The 23,218-nt window shown below is 52.8% G+C and overlaps 1 protein-coding gene and 1 long non-coding RNA gene across 2 annotated transcripts; one reads left to right on the forward strand and one right to left on the reverse strand.

The window, feature by feature from the left end:
* The first annotated feature begins 573 nt into the window (after positions 1-573).
* ITPRIP (inositol 1,4,5-trisphosphate receptor interacting protein) lies at positions 574-20,717 on the forward strand. Its single transcript, XM_058436041.1, is given in 3 exon segments — positions 574-810; positions 18,088-19,723; positions 19,726-20,717. Coding segments are annotated over 2 exon segments (1,647 nt in total). The 5' UTR covers positions 574-810; positions 18,088-18,100; the 3' UTR covers positions 19,750-20,717.
* Positions 7,264-10,813, reverse strand: LOC116483888 (uncharacterized). Its single transcript, XR_004252389.2, has 3 exons — positions 10,607-10,813; positions 10,154-10,239; positions 7,264-7,854 (listed from the first exon to the last, which is right to left on the reverse strand). It is a non-coding gene; the product is annotated as an uncharacterized LOC116483888 (long non-coding RNA).
* Positions 20,718-23,218: the final 2,501 nt, after the last annotated feature.

Consider the following 23,218-nt stretch of genomic DNA (forward strand, 5'->3'; position numbering starts at 1 on the left):
CCCAGAGCCAAGGAGGTGTGACTGCATGGGCTTTGAAGTGGGGCAGACTTGAGTTGAGTCCTGGCTCCACCACTCAGTGGTTGGGCGTTCTCAGTAGTTGGGCAGGTGCCTTGATTCTTCAAGTCTCGGTAACATCATCAGTAAAATGGGGATGACCCTCAGGGCTGTGGGGAGGGTTGACCCAGATGATGCACAGAAGGCACTGAGCACCGTGCCTGGCGCAGACTGGAAACCTGGCCAGTGTGCGCTCTTCAGGACAGCAGAGGTCAGTTGGAGGTCTGCATTCTCTGCCGACTTGGGCCCCAACTTCCCCATCAGGTCGCTGCTCCCTCCTCTGAGGTCTGGACAAAGGACAAGGCTGTAGGGACCTAGACTGTCCTAGACGGGGAGGACATCTATCCTCGGTGCTCTTTACAGCAGTTTGTTTGGAGCTGCTCTTCCTGATCTTTTGGCTGACTCTGGCAGAGGGAAAGTCAGATTTGAGGCCTGAGCTCTAACACGCATCCAGAGAGGAAGGAAGGGTGAGGACCTCCTCTGGGAGAGGAAAGGGGTCATTTGGGAGTGCCCCAGAGGCCTGTAGACCCCTCCTCAACAGTTTAGGACTTGTGATGTTTTCCCGCAGAGCACACATTCCCCCTCTATCCGTTAGGCCCACCCCGTGACATCAGTGAAACGGAAGCACCCTGCAGGTGACATCACTGTTGCTCAGGGCAACACCTCCACACTAAGGCGGACGGGGAGGTGAAAAATCGGCCTCAAGTGTGAGACACATGTTGAAGGGAAGGGACATAGAAGGTGTAACGTTCACAGGTGTGTTTCTCAGAGGCTGGGGAGAGGATGGGCCCAGTTAGCGGCAGGGTGAAGAGAAGAGGGAGGTGCTGCAGTTTCAGATCTGGGCTGTGTCAGTTGGTGGTGGGTCTTTAGGCCTTGGGTCAGAGAGCCCAGTGCTGACAGCTACAGTCTCCTTCAGTTCTCTGAACGGGACTCCTTAGGGGGCCTCCTGCAGCCTGGATCTGTAAGGAGGATTAGGGGAAGGGCAGGCTGGAGCAGTGTTGGGGCCATGAGAAAAGTGACTTTCTATTCTTCAGCCTCCCCACAAAAGAAAGTGAGAAATAGGATGCTCACATCCTTATTATGGAGGCTTCATTGATCAAGCAGCCATTGTGCATCTATGTTATGCACGGCCTGTGCCAGGGTTTCAGTGGCCTCATGGAGCCTTATGATGAAATGCACATGGAGAGGAAGAGTGTATGGAATCCACTGCCCCAAGAGGCAGGACCAACTGGAGATAGGAATCCTGTCTCACAGTTCACCTCACTCAGCTGAGCATTCCCTGTGGAATTCTAGATGGGTTAAACTAAATTCATGGAATGCTTTCAGTTGGATGTGCTTGAGATACACTTGCTAATTTGGGAGTGGAGTCAGAGGGGGCAGCCATGGATGTCCACCTTGTCCCTGGGATGGCACTGTTTACAAGGCTGAGGTCACTCAGCAGTTCTGACGCTCTTAACTTGGTGACCTGTGGTTTCCACCACATCTTACCAGGTGATGCCTGCTGCTCCTCCTAAGCAAGGGCTGCCAAATGTCAGCACAGGAGATGAAAGAGGCAGGAAAGGGAGGACTACCTGCCCTGAAGAAAGATGAAAAACTAGATGATATAGTAGGTCTCTCTATAGAGGTTTCAGGAATCGCCTTGTCCTTCCACTGGAAGGCGCCTGATTAAAATTTTTGTTTTGTGCAACTAGGCATAACTTCAGGTGCTTTTCTGAAGTCCAGCATATCAGTGGCTAAAGTCATTCCCCTAATTCTTGTATGCACCTAGCTTTTTTAGGTTTATAAATGAAAATTAGAGTATCATTAATCTGCAGAATCTACCGTTATGGATATGACATTGTTCATATAAGTAGAATGGCCTTATAAAAAAAAAAATAGTGGCTTCATTTACTGAGCAAAGCCCCATTCTAGGGGTTTACACGTATTTATTTCTCCTCCTCACAACAGCCCTTCAAGGTGGGTGTTATCCTAGGTTTACAGGTGAAAGAACAGACTCAGAGGGACTTGCCCCAAATGGAAAACAACAGAGAAGAGATTCGAATTTAGATTTGCTCTCTCCCAGGGCCTTAGACTCTTTCTGCCACCTCAGGCGTCTGCCTGGACACCGTAGCCCAGAACACATACAGATGGCATAAAGAATCCCACAAAGTTTTAAGTGTTAATACTGAGAAAACAGCAAGCAGACCACCATCTCCAGGCCTGAGACTTCTGGTCCCTTCCTGCTGTGACTCACTCTGATATTAGCAGACCTAGTGAACTTCAGAGACTCCTGCCAAGAGATTCTGTGAGTGTGGCCTGAGCTATCTGAGGATGAAAGGAAGGAAAGGCTTTCCCTTCCAGCACTGTTTTCTTTTCTGTTTAATGGGCACAGTCACAACCAGTTCCTGATAATATTCAGAGCACTTTGCAGTCCTCTGCTGGAAGTCCCTAGGAAAAATACAAAGCCCCACAATTATCAGATGACTCACTTCCAGGTGCATAACACAGTGGGACGCTCGCTGCCTGGGAAGAGGGGCTCAGCTTGGAAGCAACCCTGGGCTGCTACTGCTTTCTCTCCCTTCTAGGTCATTTCCCTGAAGCTGATGCAGGAGTTCCCCCAACTCTCGCCCCCTCCTCCTGTATCAAAGCAGCAGGGAAGGTGTTGTCATTTTTTTGGCCCTGCCCACTGGTGCAAAACCACGTGCTCATAACATACTGTTCTCATGGGAGCCGGCTTCAATAGCCTCTTAGCAGCAGTCAGGGGACCCGTCTGAAGTTTATGAATGCGTCCTTTGTTTGCTGAGACTTTGTTCCAAAGTTTCCAAGAAGGCAGGGGTGCAGCATGCCTGGGCTGGAGAGTAGGAGAGCAGGGACTGCCTGGATCTACCCCTGTGTGCTGCCCCAAAATGTCCCTAATGTACCCATGCCACTTCCTGACATTTCACCCCAACACATGCCTACCTGCCAGTGTCAAGAGAGCCCTCACTCCCTTTTTCACAGAGAAGGCTTTCCATTCCTTTTACTTCAGATAGCCCAGGCCACACTCACAGAATCTTGGTAGAAGGAGTCTCATAAGTTCATTAGGTTTTACTCCCTGCTTCAATTTTATCTAGATTGTCACCTAACCTTCCCTAAACAGTCCAGGCGAGGAAAGTCCATAGGTACGTGTCTAATGTTTCACAGATACCAGGTCACTGAGCAGCACAGCTTGTGGCTTCATGGGAAGATTATAGGCTTGAAAGTCAGATAGGTTTGGATTCAGATCCTGGCTCTATGATGTTGGTGGGTGGCCTCACCTCTATGCCTCAGTTGCCTTATCTGTAAAATGGAGATAAGCGCCTGCCTCAGAGGTTTGATGCGAGAATGATACGTGTAAAGCTTTATTGCACAATGCTTAAGCCTCAATACATGGGATGCAGTAGTTGTAATTTATTAAACCCTCCCATGATGTGTCAGGGCCCTGAGGCTTGTCCAGTTTTTTCCTGAAAGAAGAATTACTTCTCTGCTCCTTCTCTTACCCTGTAATCCTCTGTTCATCGTCCATTTCTACAAGAAGCTTTAGCAGGAAGGGAGGTGTCCACGGCAAGGCAGGTGAGGGTCAGACAAACATGTCAGGGTTCATTCCTGGGCCATTTTCTAAACGTTGGCAGTGAGTCTGCCTGCAGTTAGATGAAGGCCAGTCCAGACCAAACGGGGCTGCAACCATCTCTGTCTCCAGGGCTACGTCTGGAAGGGATTTTGCTGGAAGGGATTTTCCAAGGCACTTACCCTGTTAGCACTTTGCTTTTCTGACTGCAGCGTGCCTCCCAGGAAGAAAGAACATAGAAGTTACTTTATCCAGAGCTTCCCACTTCACTCCAGGAATTTCAAATTCCTGCTCCTGGGAGTAAAGGCAGTGAGGTTCTTTTCCCAATCCTAACTCCATTCATGTATTCAGCAAGCCTTCATTATAGCATCTACCCTCTTCCAATGCTGGGTACTCAGAACCTAATAGAAGAGCTGTCAGTGTCAATGATGCCAGATTGGAGGGAGCGAGGGAGGGTGCTGCTGACCTTCCTAGGTCTCCAAACTTCCTCCTGTTCCTCTCTGTCAGCCCCTGGGGCCTTTAGAAGAAGACAAGGAGGTGGAGGAGACAACTTAGTCATACTCCCCAGGCTTCTTCTGGAGCAGCTGCAGGGATGTTGTTCAGCCACTTCTTCCCAGAGGACTCCTTAACATGCAACCATGACGATTTAACAAATCAAAAAGGAGACCTGACCATAGCACCAATACCAGTGCCAACAGCAGTATCATTTACCAAGCACTGCCGAGTGACTGTGAGATGGTCCACAAGGCCATACATTGGACACTATTGCCATAGCAAGTGGTAGAGCCAAGATTCAAACCCAGGCCATCTGATTCCAGAGTTTGACTCCTTAGCAATGGTTCTCTAAGCCTCTGCAAACTGTTAAGCTCTTCTTAGCTGATGAGCTTTGGGCTGTTTCTTTCTCGGTGCCCGTTAAGAGTGGAAATGAGCCCTCGTGAACTTGACACTATCAGTGGCTGCTTGCTGCCCACCTCAGTCTGACTGACACACATATGAGTCATGGGTCCATGCATTCAGCAGGCATTATTTGGACACCTACTGGGTGCCAGCACAGCCTCGGTGGAGCACCCGCATCACACCTTATTGCTCCGTCCCTGTGACTAGAAAATGATGTCATAGTAGGGTTGTTTTGTGCAATCCGTAGAGAGTGCGACTCTGAGTAGTCATAGGCAATTCTGGGAGCAATTTTGCTAACTGTTCCTAGCCTTACCATGTGGGCCCTCTGCTCTCCAGAGAGGAGGAGGACTGGTTTGCTCTGACTAACTGGTGTGGGAGGGCTGGCAGAGGCCCGGCTCTATTGTTCAGCCCAGATCCTTGCAGCAGAGCACAAGCAAAGACGCTCTTAATTTTTTTACAGCTGGGTTGGCCTCCCCTTTGTCTTTGTGTCTGTTAATGTTCCCCTTTATTGAGATGAAAGGGGTTTTTAGATCTTTGCAGGGAGTGTGCGTGCATGTGTGTGTGTGTGTGTGTGCGTGTGTGTGTGTGTGTGTGTGTGTGTGTGTGTCTGTGTATGCGTGCAGGAGGCCCACAGCACTTCCCTTCCTCTCCCCTCCCCGCTCTCCCCAGCCCAGCTGGGGCCCAGGCTTTGTGTCAGGTACTGCCTAAGCCGCAGGGGACTCGGGTAGAAGAACAGTCTGGGATTTCTTTCGCTGTGTGGGGCCCAGAATCTCAGGAAGCCAGGACGTGGGTAAGAGACCAGTGGGGTGGGGAGGCTGAGGTGGGGAACAAGCCTTTCCGAGGTCGTGGACAAGGCCTTGGGGGGTTCATCCTCCCCCATCTCCTAGAGGCAGGGTGTCTTTCTAAGCTGGGCTCTCTTTGTTCCCATACAGGGGTCAAAAGGAAGGTGGCTGCTGGGTGCTGGCCCTTTATCTAATTCCATCCATCCTAGTTTCTCAGTGAAAGGGGGAAAGTGGAAGGGGGCGGGGAGTGGCCAAGGGAGGGCTTTGTTCCCTCCTTGTTTTCCTTTGTGTTTACTCCGGGTTCTGTTCCAGTCCCTTCCCCTTTCCATTGAGTCAAGTGTGTCTGCTGTTGTGCGGAGCTGCGCGCAGCCTCCCCTCCCTGCCCCACTGAGAAAGTGTGGTTTTGCTTGAAAGTTTGTGGCTCTGCTTGGAGGCAGGGGGTGTGTAGATCATGGGGTGGAGAGAGAGAAAGGGGACGACTCTTGGGAACTCTGGCATGTCCTGCCCCAAGGTGGGTGTTCATGTTCTCTCCAAACCAGCACCCCTGTGGGTGAGATGCGGCCACAGGGCTAGGGGAAATTCGGAGGCATACGAGCCCAGACCAAGCCAATGTAGGACAACGGGAAGTGGTGAGGGCGCATTGCTGTGACTGTGATACACGCATAGAAACCGGAGGTGGGAATCCTGGAGGCCGAGGGAGACCTTCCCCCACAGGCTGGCTGTGGGAGATGCATCCTTCCTGCAAGTGGTGGGCATTTGTGGGGAACTTTCTTGTGAAAGTGGTGGACATTTGTGGGGAACTTTCTTGTGAAAGTGGTGCCTCCAGTGCGTGCTGTGAGCTGTGGGCCCCCAGGATAGTGTGTGTCCTTAGCTCGGAGCGCAGGTCTATGCCAGTTTCTCTGGGGAATGCAAAGACAAACAGGACCCTGCCCTTGCCCTGGAGGAGCTCACAGTGAGAAAGGTGATGGGGCAAGACAAAGACAGAGGCAGCTGTCGCCCACACCAGGGTGACATGGGGCCTGGAGCCAGGCTGTTGTGTGACCTTGGGCACATTGCCTCACCTCTCAGCACCTTGGGCTCCTGCCAGGGACGTGAGGCTGATGGCCCCCTACCCCGGGGTTGCTGCATGGGTTAAATGCAATAACTCAAGGATAGAGACACATGGGACCAGCCTCGGTTGGGTGCCTGCTGTGTGCCAGTGCATCTACAGAGCCACCTGACCTACATGAGGTGCCTGGTGCACTCAGTGGGGCCTAATTCATATGTCCCTCTCCCTCCCCTGTTCTTCTGTCCCTTGGAAGAAAGAGGGATTTGTCCTGGGATCCTGGAAGGCTCCTTGGAAGTGGAGTCTGAGATGGGCTTGCTGTGAGGTCAGTTGGGTAGGGTTTTGGCCAGCAGAGAGGTGAAGCATGAATGTTTCCAGGAATTGTGGGGAGGTGCAGGAGGTATCTGGGGGACAGGAGATGATCTGAAGTGGCCGGTCCAGGCAGAGAGGGAACCAAGAGGTCCTCTGAGGCTGGTTGGGCCAGGCCTTGAACATTCTTAAAGTGTTGACTTGTGTCCCATGGAAACAGGACTCCCTTGAAACAGGGAGGGGAGACGTGCAGGGTTGGGGAGCTAACTGGGGGTTTTGGGGTGTTAGAGCTCAGATGAGCTGACCAAAGGCCTATGCTGGCCAGCATGTGAGAGAGAGTCCATCTTATGTGGAATCCCCGGGCTTTGGTGCAGAGCAAAGGCCAGGTCAGAGGTGGCTGGGGAGACTGGAGATACCCCAGCAAAGAGGAAGGTCAGCGAGGGGAGCTGGCTGGGAGAGAGGAGGGTGCATCGCGCTTTGAGACTGCAGTAGTCTCCGGGGGTGGCCATAACAAGTTGCCACACACCGGGAGGGCTTAAGACAGCAGGCATTTATTTTCGCAGTTCTGGAGACCAGGATCAAGGTATCAGGGCCACACTCCCTCCGGATGCTCTAGAGGAGAGTCCCTCTTTGCCTCTTCCAGCTCCTGTTGGCTCAGATGACCCTCAGCTGTGGCAGCGTCACTCCCATCCCAGCCTCCGTCTCCCCTCACCTCTCCTCTGTCTCTCTCTTCTCTGTCACTTCATAAGGATACTTGTCATTGGATTTAAGGCCCACCCGGGTAATCCAGGATGATCTCATCTCAAGTTCTTTAATTTAATCACATCCGCAAAGACCCTTTTAGGTCACATTCATAGGGGCTAGGGATTAGCACGAGGACGTATATTTTGAGGGCTGCCATTCAACCCACACAGTTGAATGGATCTGAGATGCCCTGGAGGGAACGGGTGGGAGACAAGGAGGTGTGGGCCAGAGCCCAGGGGTTGCAGGGGAGCCCCCTCCTCATCTCTGCTACTGTTTTACTCCTTGTAGTCTCTTCTCACTGTCCTCTCCACAACCCAGCCATAGAGATCAGGCCTTTGTCTGTCTGTCCCAAGATGCTGTGATTTCTGTGATGTCCTGCTGGAGGAGGCGGGCAGAGTGGCTGGACGGAGGGACACTCTGTCCTTCCTGGGAGAGGATGGCTTCCCTGCCTTCTCCATCTGCTCGCTGAGGGATGTGCATCAGCCAGCGGAGGAGCAGGAACAGGAAGGATGTGGCTCACCCACCCAGAGTCGGCAGAGTCCAGCTCTGTCCTTCCTGTGCCTCTGCTGGCTGGCAGACCACCCCCATGACCAGTCCTGAGGACAGAATTGGCATTCTGGTGACTTTTGGAAACCGCTCCCTCTTCCAAGAGTGGGCCTTGAGAGCACTTAATGCTTTGGACGGGTGTGAGCAGCACCTCCTGTGAGTCCGGCCAGCGTGTCCACGTGCAGACAACAGAGGCTCGCTGGGGCAAAAAAGGCAGCTCCTGCCCCGTGTGTACTTCCCCACCGGCTCATGGTAGGGCCACCTCAGGTGGGCACTGGGGTGGAGCTTTCCCCTCTCTGCTGTCTGTCCCGCTGCCCCACCTCACCAGAGTCCAGACTGACCCCTGGGTGCTTCTGAGCCCAGTATCCCACTCAGTCAGTCTGGGCTCTCCCCTGGGTTAGGGAGGGACAATTGGGGCTCCTGGGGCCCACAGGCCTTACTCTAATACCAAGCGCTTCTTAGTGCGGCACCATTAGGCCTTTTTGCTTAGGCGAGCCTCTGCTGTCCTCATGTGCACACGCTGGCTGGACTCAGGGGGTGCCCGGTTCCACCCACCCAAAGCATTAAGCATCCTCAAGGCCCACTCTAGGAAGAGAGAGGGACTTAAAAAAAGTCACTAGGATGCCAACCCAACAAAACCTCTTCTCTCGTTTCTTCTAGTCCTTGCAGAGGCCGTGGGGAAGGAAGAAAATCTGCTCTGGCATTTACACTAAGCTCCTACAAGGGCCTGGCACAGAGTCAGCCCTCATAAGTGCTGGTTAGGATTATTCCGAGTGTGGCTGCTGGGGCCAACGAGGAGACAAGGGCGTAATCAGGCCTAGGTTTGGGGAGAAAGGTGGAGCCGTTATTTCAGGGAGTCGTGGACTCAGAGGAAATAGTGGGTTTGCCGAGTAGTTGCTGATGGGGGTAGGAGTAAGGACAGTCCCGGGTTAGGGGTTACCTTGAGGAACGCGTCATAGGGGATTGCAGACCAGAGCCCACAGGCTCTGGGTGGCCACTAACATATTGTATTTCATTTTCTTTTCTTTTCAAGACGGGGTCTCACTGCATCACCCAAGCTGGAGTGCAGTGGCGCCATTTCAGCTCACTGTGACCTCTGCCCCCCAGGCTCAAGCGATCCTCTCACCTAAGCCTCCTGAGTAGCTGGGACCACAGGCGTGTGCCACCACGCCCAGGTGATTTTTATATATTTTTGGTAGAGACGGGGCTTCGCCATGTTGCCAAGGCTGGTCTTGAACTCCTGAGCTCAGGCGATCCATCTGCCTCAGCATTCCAAAGTGCTGGGAATTACAGGTGTGAGCCACTGCACCCAGTGTTGCTCACATGGTTTTTAAAGAATTTTTGAAATAGCAGCTAACATTTAAAAATGGGGGGATTTTGATAAAGTCCAGATTAGTGGCTTTTCTTTGGGAAAAAAAGGTCTTGCCATTCCAGGTGCACAGAATGTGTGGCGTGGGGACTCGCCTCTTCAGACGAAGCATGTGCCATCCAGTTGACCAGTGTCCCCTCCTCTCAGCTGTCCACTGCAGCCCCGCTTATTTTCCCTGCGGGCTGGCCCTCCCAGCACTTGATTTGACAACCCGGGTCCTCGAGATAGGTGTCTGGAGAGAGGAAGGGAAGGAGCCCAGTGGCCACGGGGTGGCAGGTCTGGGGAAGGTGGGCTGGCCAACATGATGGTCCTGCCCAGTGGGAGAGGGGGCAGGTGACTGGACAGGGTCAGGGCTGCAAGGATGCCGAGAAGAAGAGGAAGTACGGCAAGCCCAGAGCCGCAAACGCACCCTTTCCACCCACTTTCTCAATGATCTTTTTGTTGGTCCTCTTCCTTCCTCTTTCCTCGCCTGTCCCTCCCTCCCCTTCCAGGGCCCAGCCTCTGGCCCCAGTCTGCTCAGCTGCCCCCCATGTTCCCTCTCCTGTCCCCATTTGGAGTGCAAGTGAAGAGGGACCCAGCCAGAGATGCCCTGGTGGGAGGAGCTCTGAGGCCTTGCACTCGCTGGGGCAAAGCCCTTCTCCTCTCCCACTGTCCCGGAAGGATGGGAGCCAATCATGCTGAGCAGTTACACACTCAGAGCCAGTGTTACTGAGCCATTTGTGCTGTGTCCTCTGTCCTGAGTTAGGAAACAAGGAGGCAGTTGGTGGAGACATGTCACTCCCACAGTTCTATCTGCCTCCAGCCACCTCTTCCCAATGTGTGATAAGTCAACTCCTACTTACATGTTGGGAGCCTGCAGTGTGCCCAGCCCCGTGCGTGGTACACCGGGGGCTGCAGGAGAACATTCAGCTTCTTGACCATGCTGGAACTGTAGGTAGGAAGGCAGGGACCGGTGGGTGACACAGTAAAGAGCAGGAAGGTGGCCTGACCTGCAGGAGTTCCAGGACGGGCGAGATAGGCCAGATCCAGGGGCAGGCGCCTGGAGAAGGGCCCTGAGCTGGCCTTGTGCTATGGGAAGCTGGTGTCACTGCAGCTTGGGGCGTGAGCTCTGCTAGAGAGAAGCATGGAGTCGAGGGTGAGGCGAGTAGCCTGGGCCATGGGAGGAGGGTTTCACGATGGCTGAGACCGCCCGCCCATGGGTTCCAAACTCTAAAACCAAGACTCAGGATAGAACTCATGCTCCTTTCTCATAGTCCTGTTTTTCTAAGGCCTGGGAAGCTCGGGAGACAGCCAACCTGGATAATTTTGGTGGTCACCACTGACGATGATGCTGCAGAGGTGCCACCAGGCAGGGGAAGAGGCAGGACCCACTCAGTTTTCCATCAGTCCCTTGAGGGGATGGAAGGAGACCAGAGGGAGGGGCAGACTCAGCCTAGGTGCTGCTCACATTCAGTCATGCACTGCAGACTCAGGAATCCTAGAGGCCACCCAGTGACCTTCCCAGAACATCAGTCTCTTCATCTGTAAGAGAATTTTAATGCAACTACCTAAATGAGGTTGTGACAATTAAATGACAAAATATGTGCAGAGTACTTAGCATCCTGCCTGGTATCGGGTACCTGCTTCCTAAATGGCTGGTCATGTAAACATCTTCACCTTTCACCACCCTTCCCCTGTTCTGTGCTGGAATCACTGCCAGGTGCTCCCTGGGAGAGTCCACGGGATGATACCCAGCCTGCCTCTTCCACTCCACCCACCCTCCAGGCCTAGCATGTCTCCTCTTGAGGCCTCGGTTTCTACCTCTGTAAAATAAAGAAACCTAAATTCAACTCTATATTCTGACTTTCTTAAATGTTTGGCTTGATTTCCCCCCAACAACTGTGTACCTCATAAGCTGGGGCTGAGAAACTGCAGCACAAGGCCAGGATACAGAAGGAGTTCAGCCCAAACTCATGGCAGTTTGGGCCTCCCTTGGCTCCTTCTTTCTTGGAGGACCCAGAACCTAGAGAGTAAAAGGGACCCAAGTCACCCCCAAGGCCTGGGCTAAAAGCGCCCTCCCCTGCCATCAGCCAGTCCTTTATTCCATTTCGTAAAGGAAACCTATCAGCTACTCCTTTTGGCTCTGAACGTGACGCCAGGGCCAGGCCTTCTTTTGCTGTTGTAATTAGCAGAGCTAATTGCATCTGTCAGGCTGTGTGCTGGGCAAGCCCTTGGCAATTTCCAGGATGTGGGCTGCTGTGACACTGCAGGAGCCCCACCCTCCTACCCAGAGGACGCCTGGTTTGGGAAGGGATGGTTCTCCGACATGAACGGGCATTAGAATGACCTAGAGGGCTTGTTAAGACACAGATACTGGGCCCAGCCCTGGAATTTCTGATCAGTGGGTTTCAGGTTGCCTGTGAAAATTTGCATTTCTAACAAGTTGCCAGGTGGCACTGTTGCTGCTAAGCACATTGAGAACCACTGTCCCAGAGGGAATACCAGGTGGCCAAGAAATGGGTCCTGGGCACCCTTGCTGCTTAAGGCTGTGGTCAGTCAACCCTCAGTGGGAGTAGATGGGCAGTGGGGCAAAAGCGGTGTGATGAACAGGTTGTGGGGCCGGACACAGGCTCCTACTGTTCCTGGTTGGTTGTAGGAATTCTGTCTGGAAGGAGAGGAGGAGGTGAAGGTGGAGCCAAGGGGTTGCACACCAACATCTCCCCAACAGGTGAGGGCAGGGAGAGCTCCAGACAAGGAGAGGCCCTCAGAGAACAGGAAGGAAGCTCCCTCCCTCCTCTGCATTTTGCAGCCTGTAGCTCACGTGCCTTTTATGCCCCACATCTCATTCTGTCTGGGGACTCCATACATAGTGGCTGTCTACCTTCCCGCGTGGATTGTAATGCTTTTGCTACCAGGGGTCAGGCCATACTCATCACTGCAGGCCCTGAAGCATCCAGCATGATCCTCGAGCTCAGTATGTGCTCCGTACATGTAGCACAGTGGAAAAACTTGAGCTTTGCTGGCAAAGACAGACAGAATGAGCTTGAATCTCAGCCCAGCTATGGCTTTTCTAGTCCTGTGGCTAGAAAATGACTTAGTCTCTTGGGCTTTGGTTAACCCATCTGCAAAACAGGGATGGCACCCTCCTCTTAGGAAGTTACAGTGGTCAGTGTGTGCAGTGCCCAGCACATCCTAGTGAGGGCTTGAGAAATGGGAGAGCTATGGGTGTTAGGCAATGCTTTGTGGTGTTTATTGGATTAAGCTATAGTGGGGAGTGCTGCAGGCTCTGGGGGACCCAGGAGTGAGGGACCCCAGTGAAGGAAGGAAGCCTTGGATTTCCCCCAGGGTCTTGGCTTCTGGCCAGCCTCAGAGTAAGGGTCTGAGTAAACCACTGGTCCTGGCCAGCCACCTGCAGCCCTCTGTCCGGGCCACCCAGAAGCTTCCGTCTTCCCTCAGCCCCTATCGCCCCATGACTCCAGCATTGCCAGGCTAAGTTTAGCTGTGAACTGCATGGGCTGCCCCTCTCTGTGGACAAGGGCGGAGGTGGAGAGGAATTCAGCAGGCTTCCTGCCGGCTTCCTGGCAAGCAGACAGAAAAAAGCCCGCCAAGTGACCCAGGTTTATTCTCAAAGCCAAACCCACCAGCTGATGTCTCAGACCACAGGTGTGGGAGAGCCTGGTAGAGGTGAGAACTTTGGGCCAAGGCAGAGGTGGACACCCTTGGAACTGGGAGCAGGGGACTCTTTGGGGAGGCATGTGCTGGTATGTGCAAGTACATGCACACATATACACATATCCATGGTTTGTGAGAGGCTCCTCACTACCTGTCCTGTCTCAGAATGTCAGAATGCCCTGCTTCCTTCCCTTTTGTGGACAAGTCAACTCTATACAATATTTGAAGGGATTTATTCTGAACCCATCTGAATGACCAAGGCCTAAGGCATAGTCCCAAGAGATCCTAAAAACATGTGCCGCAGACAGTTAGGTTACAGCTTGATGTTACACATTTTAGGGGGACAGAAGTTACAGGCAGGCCAGGTGCTCACACCTGTAATCCCAGCACTTGTGATCCCAAGCAGATCACTTGAGGTCAGGAGTTCGAGACGAGCCTGGCCAACATGGTGAAAACCTGTCTCTACTGGAAATATAAAAATTAGCCGGGCATGGTGGGGCATGCCTGTAGTCCCAGCTACTCAGGAGGCTGAGGCAGGAGAATTGCTTGAACCTGGGAGGCAGAGGTTGCAGTAAGCTGAGATCCCTCCACTGCACTGTAGCCCAAGCGACAGAGTGAGACTTAGTCTCAAAAAATAAAATAAAATAAAATAAAATAAAAGAGAAGTTACAGGCAGATATCCATCAATGCATATGTAAGGAATATGTTAGTTTGGTATGGCAAGATGGGACAACTTGAAGTGAGGGCAAGGAGTGGCTTCCTGGTCATAGGTGGATTCAAAGATTTTCTGACTGGCAGTTGGTTGAATGAGTTATCATCTAAAGACCTGGAATCAGTAGAAAGGAGTGTCTGGGATAAGGGGTATGGAGACCACGGTTCTGACTACGTAGATGAAGTCCCAGGAAGCGGGTTTCAGAGAGAGGAGATGGTAAATGTCTGTCAAACCTAAAAAGGTGCCAGACTCTTAGTTCATCTCTCCTGGATCAGGAAGAGGCCTGGAAAGGGAAGGAAATTCTGTACAGAATGTAGATCAGACTCTTAGTTCATCTCTCCTGGATGAGGAGAGAACTGGAAAAGGAAGGAGATTCTGTACAGAATGTAGATTTTCCCAACAATAGGCAGCTTTGCAGGGCCATTTCAAAATATGTCAAAGAATATATTTTGGGGTAAAATACTTTGATTTCTTTCAGCGCCTGCTATCTCATGTGATGCTATATTGGGTTGAAATTCAGTATCTTATTGCTACAGAGTCTGTTTTGTCACTCTTAGGATCCCTGTGCTAATGTTAATGCTGGTCAGTTGTGCCTGAATTCCAGAGGGAGGAGGGTATAATAGGGTTTGTCAGCTCCTCCTTCCCATCATTTCATGAACTAGTTTTTAAGGTTTGTTTTGGAATCCCCTTGGCCTGCGGGAGGTTCTTCTGACCCCTGGGGTCCCCAGGGCAGTGTCTCCTATGACTGGGTTTGGGAAGGGGAAGTACCAGAGGCTTCAAACTGAGCTCCATCTAGTGGGCCCTGAGCGGTCACAGCCCTATTATCTGCCTCGGCCTGCCCTGTCCCATAGGGTGCTGCACACAGAGCCAGCCTGTGCAGAGTTTAACAAGGAGCCAGATGACAGCTGGGATCCGATCCAGGGAAGCGAGGAGATGGTTTACGTGAGAAAGTGAGTCAGAGGGAACCCCTGACCTGCAGGAGGATCCCAGGCTCTGAAGCCTTCTCCCCTTTGCTGGGGGCCAGGGTGGACTCAGGGGTGTGCCAAGGAAGAGAAATAGCAGCAGAACATCTTGTGCTTTCAGAGCACTTTCGAGTGTGTGTTTACTCCCCATGCCTGGGGCTCAGGCAGGGCTGCTGTGCTCAGCAGGTGAGAAAGCAGAAGCCTGTGGATGCTGAGGAGAAGGAACCTGCCCTGTGCCAGGCACGGTGCTAAGCACCCAAGGTGTATGATCTCACTCGCCCGTCCCAACATCCCTGTGAAAGAGGGAGTGTTATTAATTCCTCTTCACAGGGAAAGCGTGGGAGCGCAGAAGCTGCGCAATCCACCCACAGTCACTTAAGGTTAGAACACAGGTCTGCTGGGTCTACAGCCCAGGCCCCCTTTCCTTGCAGTCCTTCCCCCGGCTGGTGCCCTGTTTCCCTGGTGCTTCTGTTGAGTCTTATCTGTAATCCTACAATTATCAGTGCTACTGTGTGCTGCCTACATCCTGCCGGAGTTCCTTGTAGGGGTGTCTGCGGCGCACTCCACCCTGAACCCCCGCAGGCAGGGTCATCTGCGTATTTCCATCCCATCACAGTTCCTTTTATAAGAAAACTTGCTCAGGAGCAAGCATGTTGCTGAGTGCTTTACATGCATTATCTTGTTCAAGCTTTATAACAGCAGATATGGTTATTCTCATTTTACAGATGAAGAAACTGAGGTTCTGAGAAGTGATTTGTCCAAAGTCACCTCCAGTAGGTGCACATACTGGGTTCTGACCCAGTCTGTCTCCTCTCGAGTCCATCCTCTTTTCCCCTTGCACAGAGTTGATCCCTTCAGTTGGTTTGCAGTTCTGAACCTTGCTTGTGCCAGTACAAGGACGCTCTTACAAGCTCTTCCTCTGGCAGGAATGAGGACGTAGCAAGTAGCACCGTGAAGTATGGCGTAGACACAGGGAGGGTTCCCAGCCATAGGGCTTGGCCATGGCCCCACTCCTCTGTTCGTGGCATCCTGCACTGAGTTGACAAGGAACCTGGGTAGGTGGTTGTCTGGGCTATTACTGTGACTGGTCAAGGCCCACTGTGTCCAAAGGCGGCTGCCTGTGATCCAGGTGCCTTGAAGGACCCTAAACCCCCCACCAAATTATCTCCTAACTGGCTGCTGCCTGATACTCTGCTGTGAGTACTCTCCACCTTTAAGTTAACATTCTCAACCATGTTAATCACCCAGCCTCACAGTTAGTTATGCCTTGGACCCTCCCTGGCAAAACTTTCTGTTGATGTTTCTCTAATGTAGAAACCAGGCTGACCTGTTTCTGCCATTATCCAGCAAGCTGCTCCTTGGCTTGGGGAAGGAAAGCTGGCTCACTGCCCCCTGCACTTTTTCCTTACCCCACCCACCTTGCAGTGTGACTTCCTCCACTTTATCCTGTCCCCGCTTTCCTCCTCCAGTGGAAACCTGTAAGCGCTTCAGAGCTCACCTCTGAGGCCCACACTGAGAATCCTCAGGGTGGAGGATGGACCTTCTTCACTCCCCAACCCTTTTGGTTCCTGCAGACCTGTCCAGCTGTGTATGGGGTAGAACTGTCTGAGTCACATCTGAGCAGCAAGTTTGTCTAGGCGTGACCAGCAGCCAACTCAGTCCATCTCCATCCTGCCGCTTGCCAGGGACAACCTGCAGAGGTGTCTTTACCTAGGGACAAATCCCTGTTCCTAGGCACCATTAGGACAAGAATTTCATTGTGCAAATTCCAGGTCAGGGGCTCAAGCCAAAGGGAATGGGGCTCAGGCTGGCACAGTAGCTCCTATCAGCCAGTGTTGGCGGGCACTAGGGGGTGGTAGGAGAAGCCCTGTGCTCTCAACAATCTCAGGACCTCAACTGATTTGCATTTGGCCATTTGCTTCCTTCATCGAGGTCCCAAGCAAGGAGGGAGGCAGCTCAAGCGTGGGAATAGCAGATTGTTAAGTCCCAGGGTTCCTGCTGAGGAGAGGAGAGGGTGTAACTAAGGCTTGCAGCATAAGACAGTGCCTCTCAGATTTTTATATGGATGGTATTAAACTGTGGATTCCGATTCAGTAGGTGTGGGTGGGGCCGAGATTCTGCATTTCTAACAAGCTCCCAGGAGATACTGCAGCTGCTGGTCCATGAATCACACTTCGAATTGCAAAGATTGTAGGGATTAGCCTTTCTCCAAAAGTCACTTGAGGCTTAAAAATCCACTTATCCTAGGGGAACAGAGTGCCTCCTTTCACAATTAAGTCAGATTTAAAGTTCAGATGCCTGGTGAGAAGAAACTAGTGACTCTGCTCTCTGGTCATCATCAAGATTGTCCTAGGGAAAGACAGAAGCCAGGAGAGTGTGTCTGAATTTGGGGTATGGTCTTCCAGGTCAGAAGGAGATGTTTACAGAAGAGGAGGATAAGGGCTCAAATCTATTTCTGAAACAGTTATTGTTCAGTGAATATGTGCTGTGCACTGGTCACTGGGCCATGCAGTTTGCAGGGATCATTCCATCTATCAATGCCATGACCCTGTGAGATACTGTTGCTTTCTCCTTGTGCAGTAAGGAAACCAGGGCTCAGAGAGGTGTGTTAATATGACCAGGGTCACACAGCTTTTCAGTTGACAGTGCTGGTTTGGAACCTAGCCCTTTCTCCCTTAACCACTAGGCTTCACTGTATTGCAAGAAGATGACATTCACTTGGGAGAGAAGGGGATATTTTATTCAGGACTATTTTGATTTCAAGTGGTGGAAAGCCCACTCAAACTGACTTAAAAAGGGTTTCTTTATTGACTTGTATGACTAAAGAGCTCAGATAGCAATGCCTTCAAGCAGAGCTGAGTGTGGGGAGGGGGGTTCTGCTTTCCTCTATGTTGGTGTCTTTCTCAGGCGGGCTTCCTTCCCGAGAGCCCACTGCAGGTATAATCCTGTTCCCTCAGCAGCCTAGCAACCAAACTAGCAACAAGATGAGCCTTTCTTCCCATTGGGCCCAACACACCCTACATCTGTCTCTCATTGGCCCAAATTGGATCAAATGCTCATCCCAGAACCAATCGCTCTAGCTGTAGCTGGGTGGCAGAATGTCTGATTGTCTTGGGCCTGGGTTTTGAGCCCACCCCAGAAGCTTGGAGGTGGGTATATCCTCGCCCTGGCCATAGGGACTGGTAGGAGAAAAGGGTTAGGGACAGTGGGGTGCTGCTGCCATCCAGGAATGTCTGGGTAGGACAGAAACAGATGTCCATCCCAGGGTAGGCCTCTGGGGCTCTTCCATGGCTAGACTGAAGCTCCTGAGGCAGCCGCAGGGAGCTCTCGATGGGTTGGGTGGGAGAACTAAGACCTTAACCAGCCCTGAGAGGCTGAGGTTGGCGCGGGGTCCAGGGACGAAGTGGCATTGAGGGAAGCTTGGTGTGACCATCTGTCTCTCTGTTCCCAGGAGAGCCCCAGCCATGGCCATGGGGCTCTTTCGCGTGTGTCTGGTGGTGGTGACGGCCATCATCAACCACCCGCTGCTGTTCCCGCGGGAGAACGCCACGGTCCCCGAGAACGAGGAGGAGATCATCCGCAAGATGCAGGCGCACCAGGAGAAGCTGCAGCTGGAGCAGCTGCGCCTGGAGGAGGAGGTGGCTCGGCTGGCGGCCGAGAAGGAGGCACTGGAGCAGGTGGCGGAGGAGGGCAGGCAGCAGAACGAGACACGCGTGGCCTGGGACCTCTGGAGCACCCTCTGCATGATCCTCTTCCTGATGATCGAGGTGTGGCGGCAGGACCACCAGGAGGGGCCCTCACCTGAGTGCCTGGGCGGTGAGGAGGATGAGCTGCCTGGGCTGGGAGGCGCCACCTTGCAGGGCCTCACCCTGCCCAACAAGGCCACGCTTGGCCACTTTTATGAGCGCTGCATCCGGGGGGCCACGGCCGATGCAGCCCGTACCCGGGAGTTCCTGGAAGGCTTCGTGGATGACTTGCTGGAAGCCCTGAGGAGCCTCTGCAACCGGGACACCGACATGGAGGTGGAGGACTTCATTGGCGTGGGCAGCATGTACGAGAACTGGCAGGTGGACAGGCCGCTGCTGTGCCACCTTTTCGTGCCCTTCACACCCCCCGAACCCTACCGCTTTCACCCAGAGCTCTGGTGCTCCGGCCGCTCAGTGCCCCTGGATCGCCAGGGCTACGGCCAGATCAAGGTGGTCCGCGCCGATGGGGACACACTGAGCTGCATCTGCGGCAAGACCAAGCTCGGGGAAGACATGCTGTGTCTCCTGCACGGCAGGAACAGCATGGCGCCTCCCTGCAGCGACATGGAGAACCTGCTGTGTGCCACAGATTCCCTGTACCTGGACAAGATGCAGGTCATGAAGTGGTTCCAGACGGCCCTCACCAGAGCCTGGCACGGCATCGCCCACAAGTACGAGTTCGACCTGGCCTTTGGCCAGCTGGACAGCCCGGGCTCCCTGAAGATCAAATTCCGTTCAGGGAAGTTCATGCCCTTCAACCTGATTCCTGTGATCCAGTGTGATGACTCGGACCTGTACTTTGTCTCCCACCTTCCCAGGGAGCCCTCTGAGGGCACCCCAATCTCCAGCACAGACTGGCTCCTGTCCTTTGCTGTCTACGAGCGACACTTCCTCAGGACGACACTAAAGGCGCTGCCCGAGGGCGCCTGCCACCTCAGCTGCCTGCAGATAGCCTCCTTCCTGCTCTCCAAGCAGAGCCGCCTGACCGGCCCCAGCGGGCTCAGCAGCTACCACCTGAAGACGGCCCTACTGCACCTCCTACTCCTCCGGCAGGCTGCTGACTGGAAGGCGGGGCAGCTGGATGCTCGTCTGCACGAGTTGCTGTGCTTCCTGGAGAAGAGCTTGCTCGAGAAGAAGCTCCACCACTTCTTCATTGGCAACCGCAAGGTGCCTGAGGCCATGGGACTCCCAGAGGCCGTGCTCAGGGCCGAGCCCCTCAACCTCTTCCGGCCCTTCGTCCTGCAGCGAAGCCTTTACCGTAAGACACTGGACTCCTTCTATGAGATGCTCAAGAATGCCCCAGCGCTCATTAGCGAGTATTCCCTACATGTCCCCTCAGACCACGCCAGCCTACCCCAAAAAGCTGACATCTTGTAGAGCATGTGGGATCCTCGAGCTAGGATGAGGGCATCCCTCACATTCACACCCCTGGTGGCATCTGCCAGCCCTGTTCTGGGGACAAGGAGGGCTTTCGTGGGAGCTGTGCTCAGCCTGCCAGGAAGCCAAGCCCTACAGTGCAGAGGAAACAGAATTTCAACGGGAGGCTGGTTTGCTTCATACCATTGGGATCTGTTGGCAAAGCTGTTATTTGGGTTTAGGGACTGATCCCTTGCAGTTTACTTCTGGATCACCATGAATGGCCAAGATGGTGGCAGAACACGCTGTGGACCCTGAGTTAGAGACAATGCAACTGTTGGATTGGGTGTAATTCTTTTTGAATCCCAGATCCAGTCTGTACTTGAATATGAGCAGAGGATCTACAAGAATGCTGACAGGCAACCGTGTTAAGACCCAGCACCCCTATTCCCAGGAGCTCCTGGCCTGACCATCTGCAGCCAAAGCACTAACAGGGACAGATGTGGGAATGTCCAACTTTGATCCACATCCTGCACAATAGTGGTCCCACCATGGCTGCCATTTTTTAATACTATTTGGAGAAAAGACCTTGTATAAATTCGAGGCCCGAGTGACTAACGTCTCTGTCACACAGAAATGGGTACTTGGTGGCATACAGAAACACAGTTAGCCACTTTTTCAACTACACTTCTCACTCAGGTGCACCTACACTTCTCACTCAGGTGCACCCCCTTCTGCTGTCCTTTCCCCAACGTACTGGGTCCCGAGCGTGGTGGGTGTCATTTGCCACACTGGGTGCCAGCTCAGCGGCCCCCCACCTCCCTTCATTCTCTCCAAAGCTGGTCTTTCTATCATTGTGGTAGGGGGAGGACAGATGCTAAAGGTGGAAGCTGACCTGGAGAAAGAGACACACAGGGTGACTGTGGCAAAGGACAGCTGGAAAAGAAACTCTATCACTTCTTCATTGGCAACCGCAAGGTGCCCGAGGCCATGGCACTCCCAGAGGCTGTGCGCAGGGCCAAGCCTCTCAACCTCTTCTGGCCCTGCGTCCTGCAGCAAAGTCTCTACTGTAAGACAGTAGACTCCTTCGATGAGGTGCTCAAAAATGCTACCCAGGGTGGTGGGGTCTGCCTTGCAGTCTGGCCCAGTTCAGAGAAAGTTGCAGAGATCAGGGGCCAAGGATGTCTTGGCCCCAGGTTGTCCTCAGGGTCCCAGCCCTAGGGCAGGGTGTGCATGGAAGTAAGAACTATGGAAACCTAGCTCTAATCTGCAGGCTCTGAGCCCCTAGTTCCTCACTCCAGCGGGGCTCCCTCACTGCACAGAACCCACCCCTTCTGTGTGGGCACTGCTGACCACACAGATGACCCAGACCCAAAGAGCCTGGCAGAAGCTCTGTAATTGGAGCTGGGCTCTGTCTCCAGGTCTGGTTCAGGGGGATCAGGAAGCCTCTTTTCCACCTGTGGCTTCACTGGCCCTTTGAGATTTCCTATCTCATCATCACTTCAGTTACCCTTGCAGGGGGCCAGGGAGTCAAGAATATACCTGTGTTCTCCCTCCAGGGTTTAAGCCGGCCATACCTTTCAGAGAGCATAACCAACTCGACAGGGGTGCCCAGTTCCCCCACAAACTGAAGGAAGGAGATCCTTCCCCCATCCCCAGGGGTGCTGTCAACCAGCCTCAGAAAGCTTGAGAAGATGGACCCTTTGCCCACCAGGGTTAATTCCTGGTGGGGCAGCTCGGCTGTGATCAGGGCACCCAAACCTATAGGAAGCCTTCCAGTGTGAGCTGGAATTAGACTGAACATGTGCTTGGGCCTGCCTCTCCCTAGACCCAGCTGTGGGGCACTCCAGGGAATGAACCAGCTCAAGTGTGTTCCTAACAGCAGCCTGGAGCTACCCCCAACCCCTCACAGCCCGACCCTCCTCATTCCGTCAGATGCATTTGTAGAATCGGGGCAAATTTCCTTATTTATTTATGGCCCATGCCTTTCCCCCTCTTCATCCTGATCCCATTTTGCTTTGAAGAGACCCCAGTAACCAAAAAACAGCCTCCAGAAGCCAAAACCATGCCTGGATCTCCCATAGCTTCTCCTTTGCTTCCAGGAGAAAGTTCACTGAAAAAAAAATATCTTCTGGCTTCTTGTGTGTACAGAGACAACAGAACTCGGTGGGGAAACGGGAATCTTTTCTGCACCAAAGCTGCTTCTAAAGCAGAAAGCAGTGGGACTCTTGGTGTTTCATGCTGCCTTATTTATATTAAAGGAAGAATTAAATCTTGCAAGGAGTAGAAATGGTCACAGTGTTTGTTTTTAACTTCAGGAAATCTGTGAGGCTCCCAGGGCAGAGTTGGGGACAGGGGGGTGGATTTCCTATTGACAAAGCAGAAGCTTTCACTCCCTTTTTATTCTTACACTTTCAGGAAACTTTAAAAAATAACAAAACAGAACATTTCTACCCTGTCTTTGAGGCAACTTGTGTGCTGCCTGCAGAGTTCCAGAAGGGGCGTTTGAAAGCTGGCTGTAGGGTGGATTCCAGCCTAAGACCTTATTTTACAGAGCTGATGTGAGCTGAGAAATATAGGAGGTGGAACTAACAGGAAGCTTTTGGGTTTTACAGAAAGAGATTGTATTTTAAATAGAGGATTTTGAGTCCTCTAGGGCACTTCGGCCTTTCCACTAAGGACAACCCTGCCCTCTTTCCCCAAAGTCTCTTTCCCAAGGATGCTTTACTTTCCCCAGCAACTGCTCACTTGCTTTGCAGAATAACAAGGGTGAAATGAATAGAGCTGGCCCCTAGGCCAAGAGGCTGGTTATGTTGGGGAAGGGCCTTATGTCCTCAAAAGCTCTAGCCCCTCTGCATGCCTGGCTGAAGCACAGCCCCCGTTGAGAACCTGGGGTGGAGCAATGGTTCATCATCAAGGGTGTCATCCGAATCACCCAGAGAACCTGGTCCATTGCCCAGACCCCGCCTTGAACCTACATGGTACTCAGAATCCAGTCTGGAGTGGTCAGGCTCGGCTCGATTTTTAAAGATTTCCCTCAAGTGACTGATGGTACCCCTAGCTGAGGAAGGCTTCTCACTTTCTTTCTTAATGGAAAGTTAAAGAAAACCCAAGCGGACTACTTTCCCTACAGATCTGTTGGAAGATAGATAGACCTGGGAAAAGCTAGTGAGCCTGCTTGGAATCTGTGGTCTAAGTGGCATCAGCTACACCACAAGCTTCTCATGAGGGCACCCACATTCACGCAAGTGCCATAAGCCTGAGAGAGAGGGCAGGAAGGCATAAGATGGTGAGCCCTTCTCCCAAGCAGGGCATGAATAGTCCACAAGCATTTGTCAGGAGCCTAACGTGCATGAGACATTGTGGAAGATGGGAAAATGACTAGGACCAAGCCTATTCCCTAGGAGAGACAGCAGAAGGTGGCCTTCCAAGTACTGACCTATTCCAAGTGTGACCCTGCACTACACATATGGGTATCAC

This window comes from Hylobates moloch, unplaced genomic scaffold (assembly GCF_009828535.3).
Source record: "Hylobates moloch isolate HMO894 unplaced genomic scaffold, HMol_V3 SCAFFOLD_3, whole genome shotgun sequence".
Taxonomy (NCBI): domain Eukaryota; kingdom Metazoa; phylum Chordata; class Mammalia; order Primates; family Hylobatidae; genus Hylobates; species Hylobates moloch.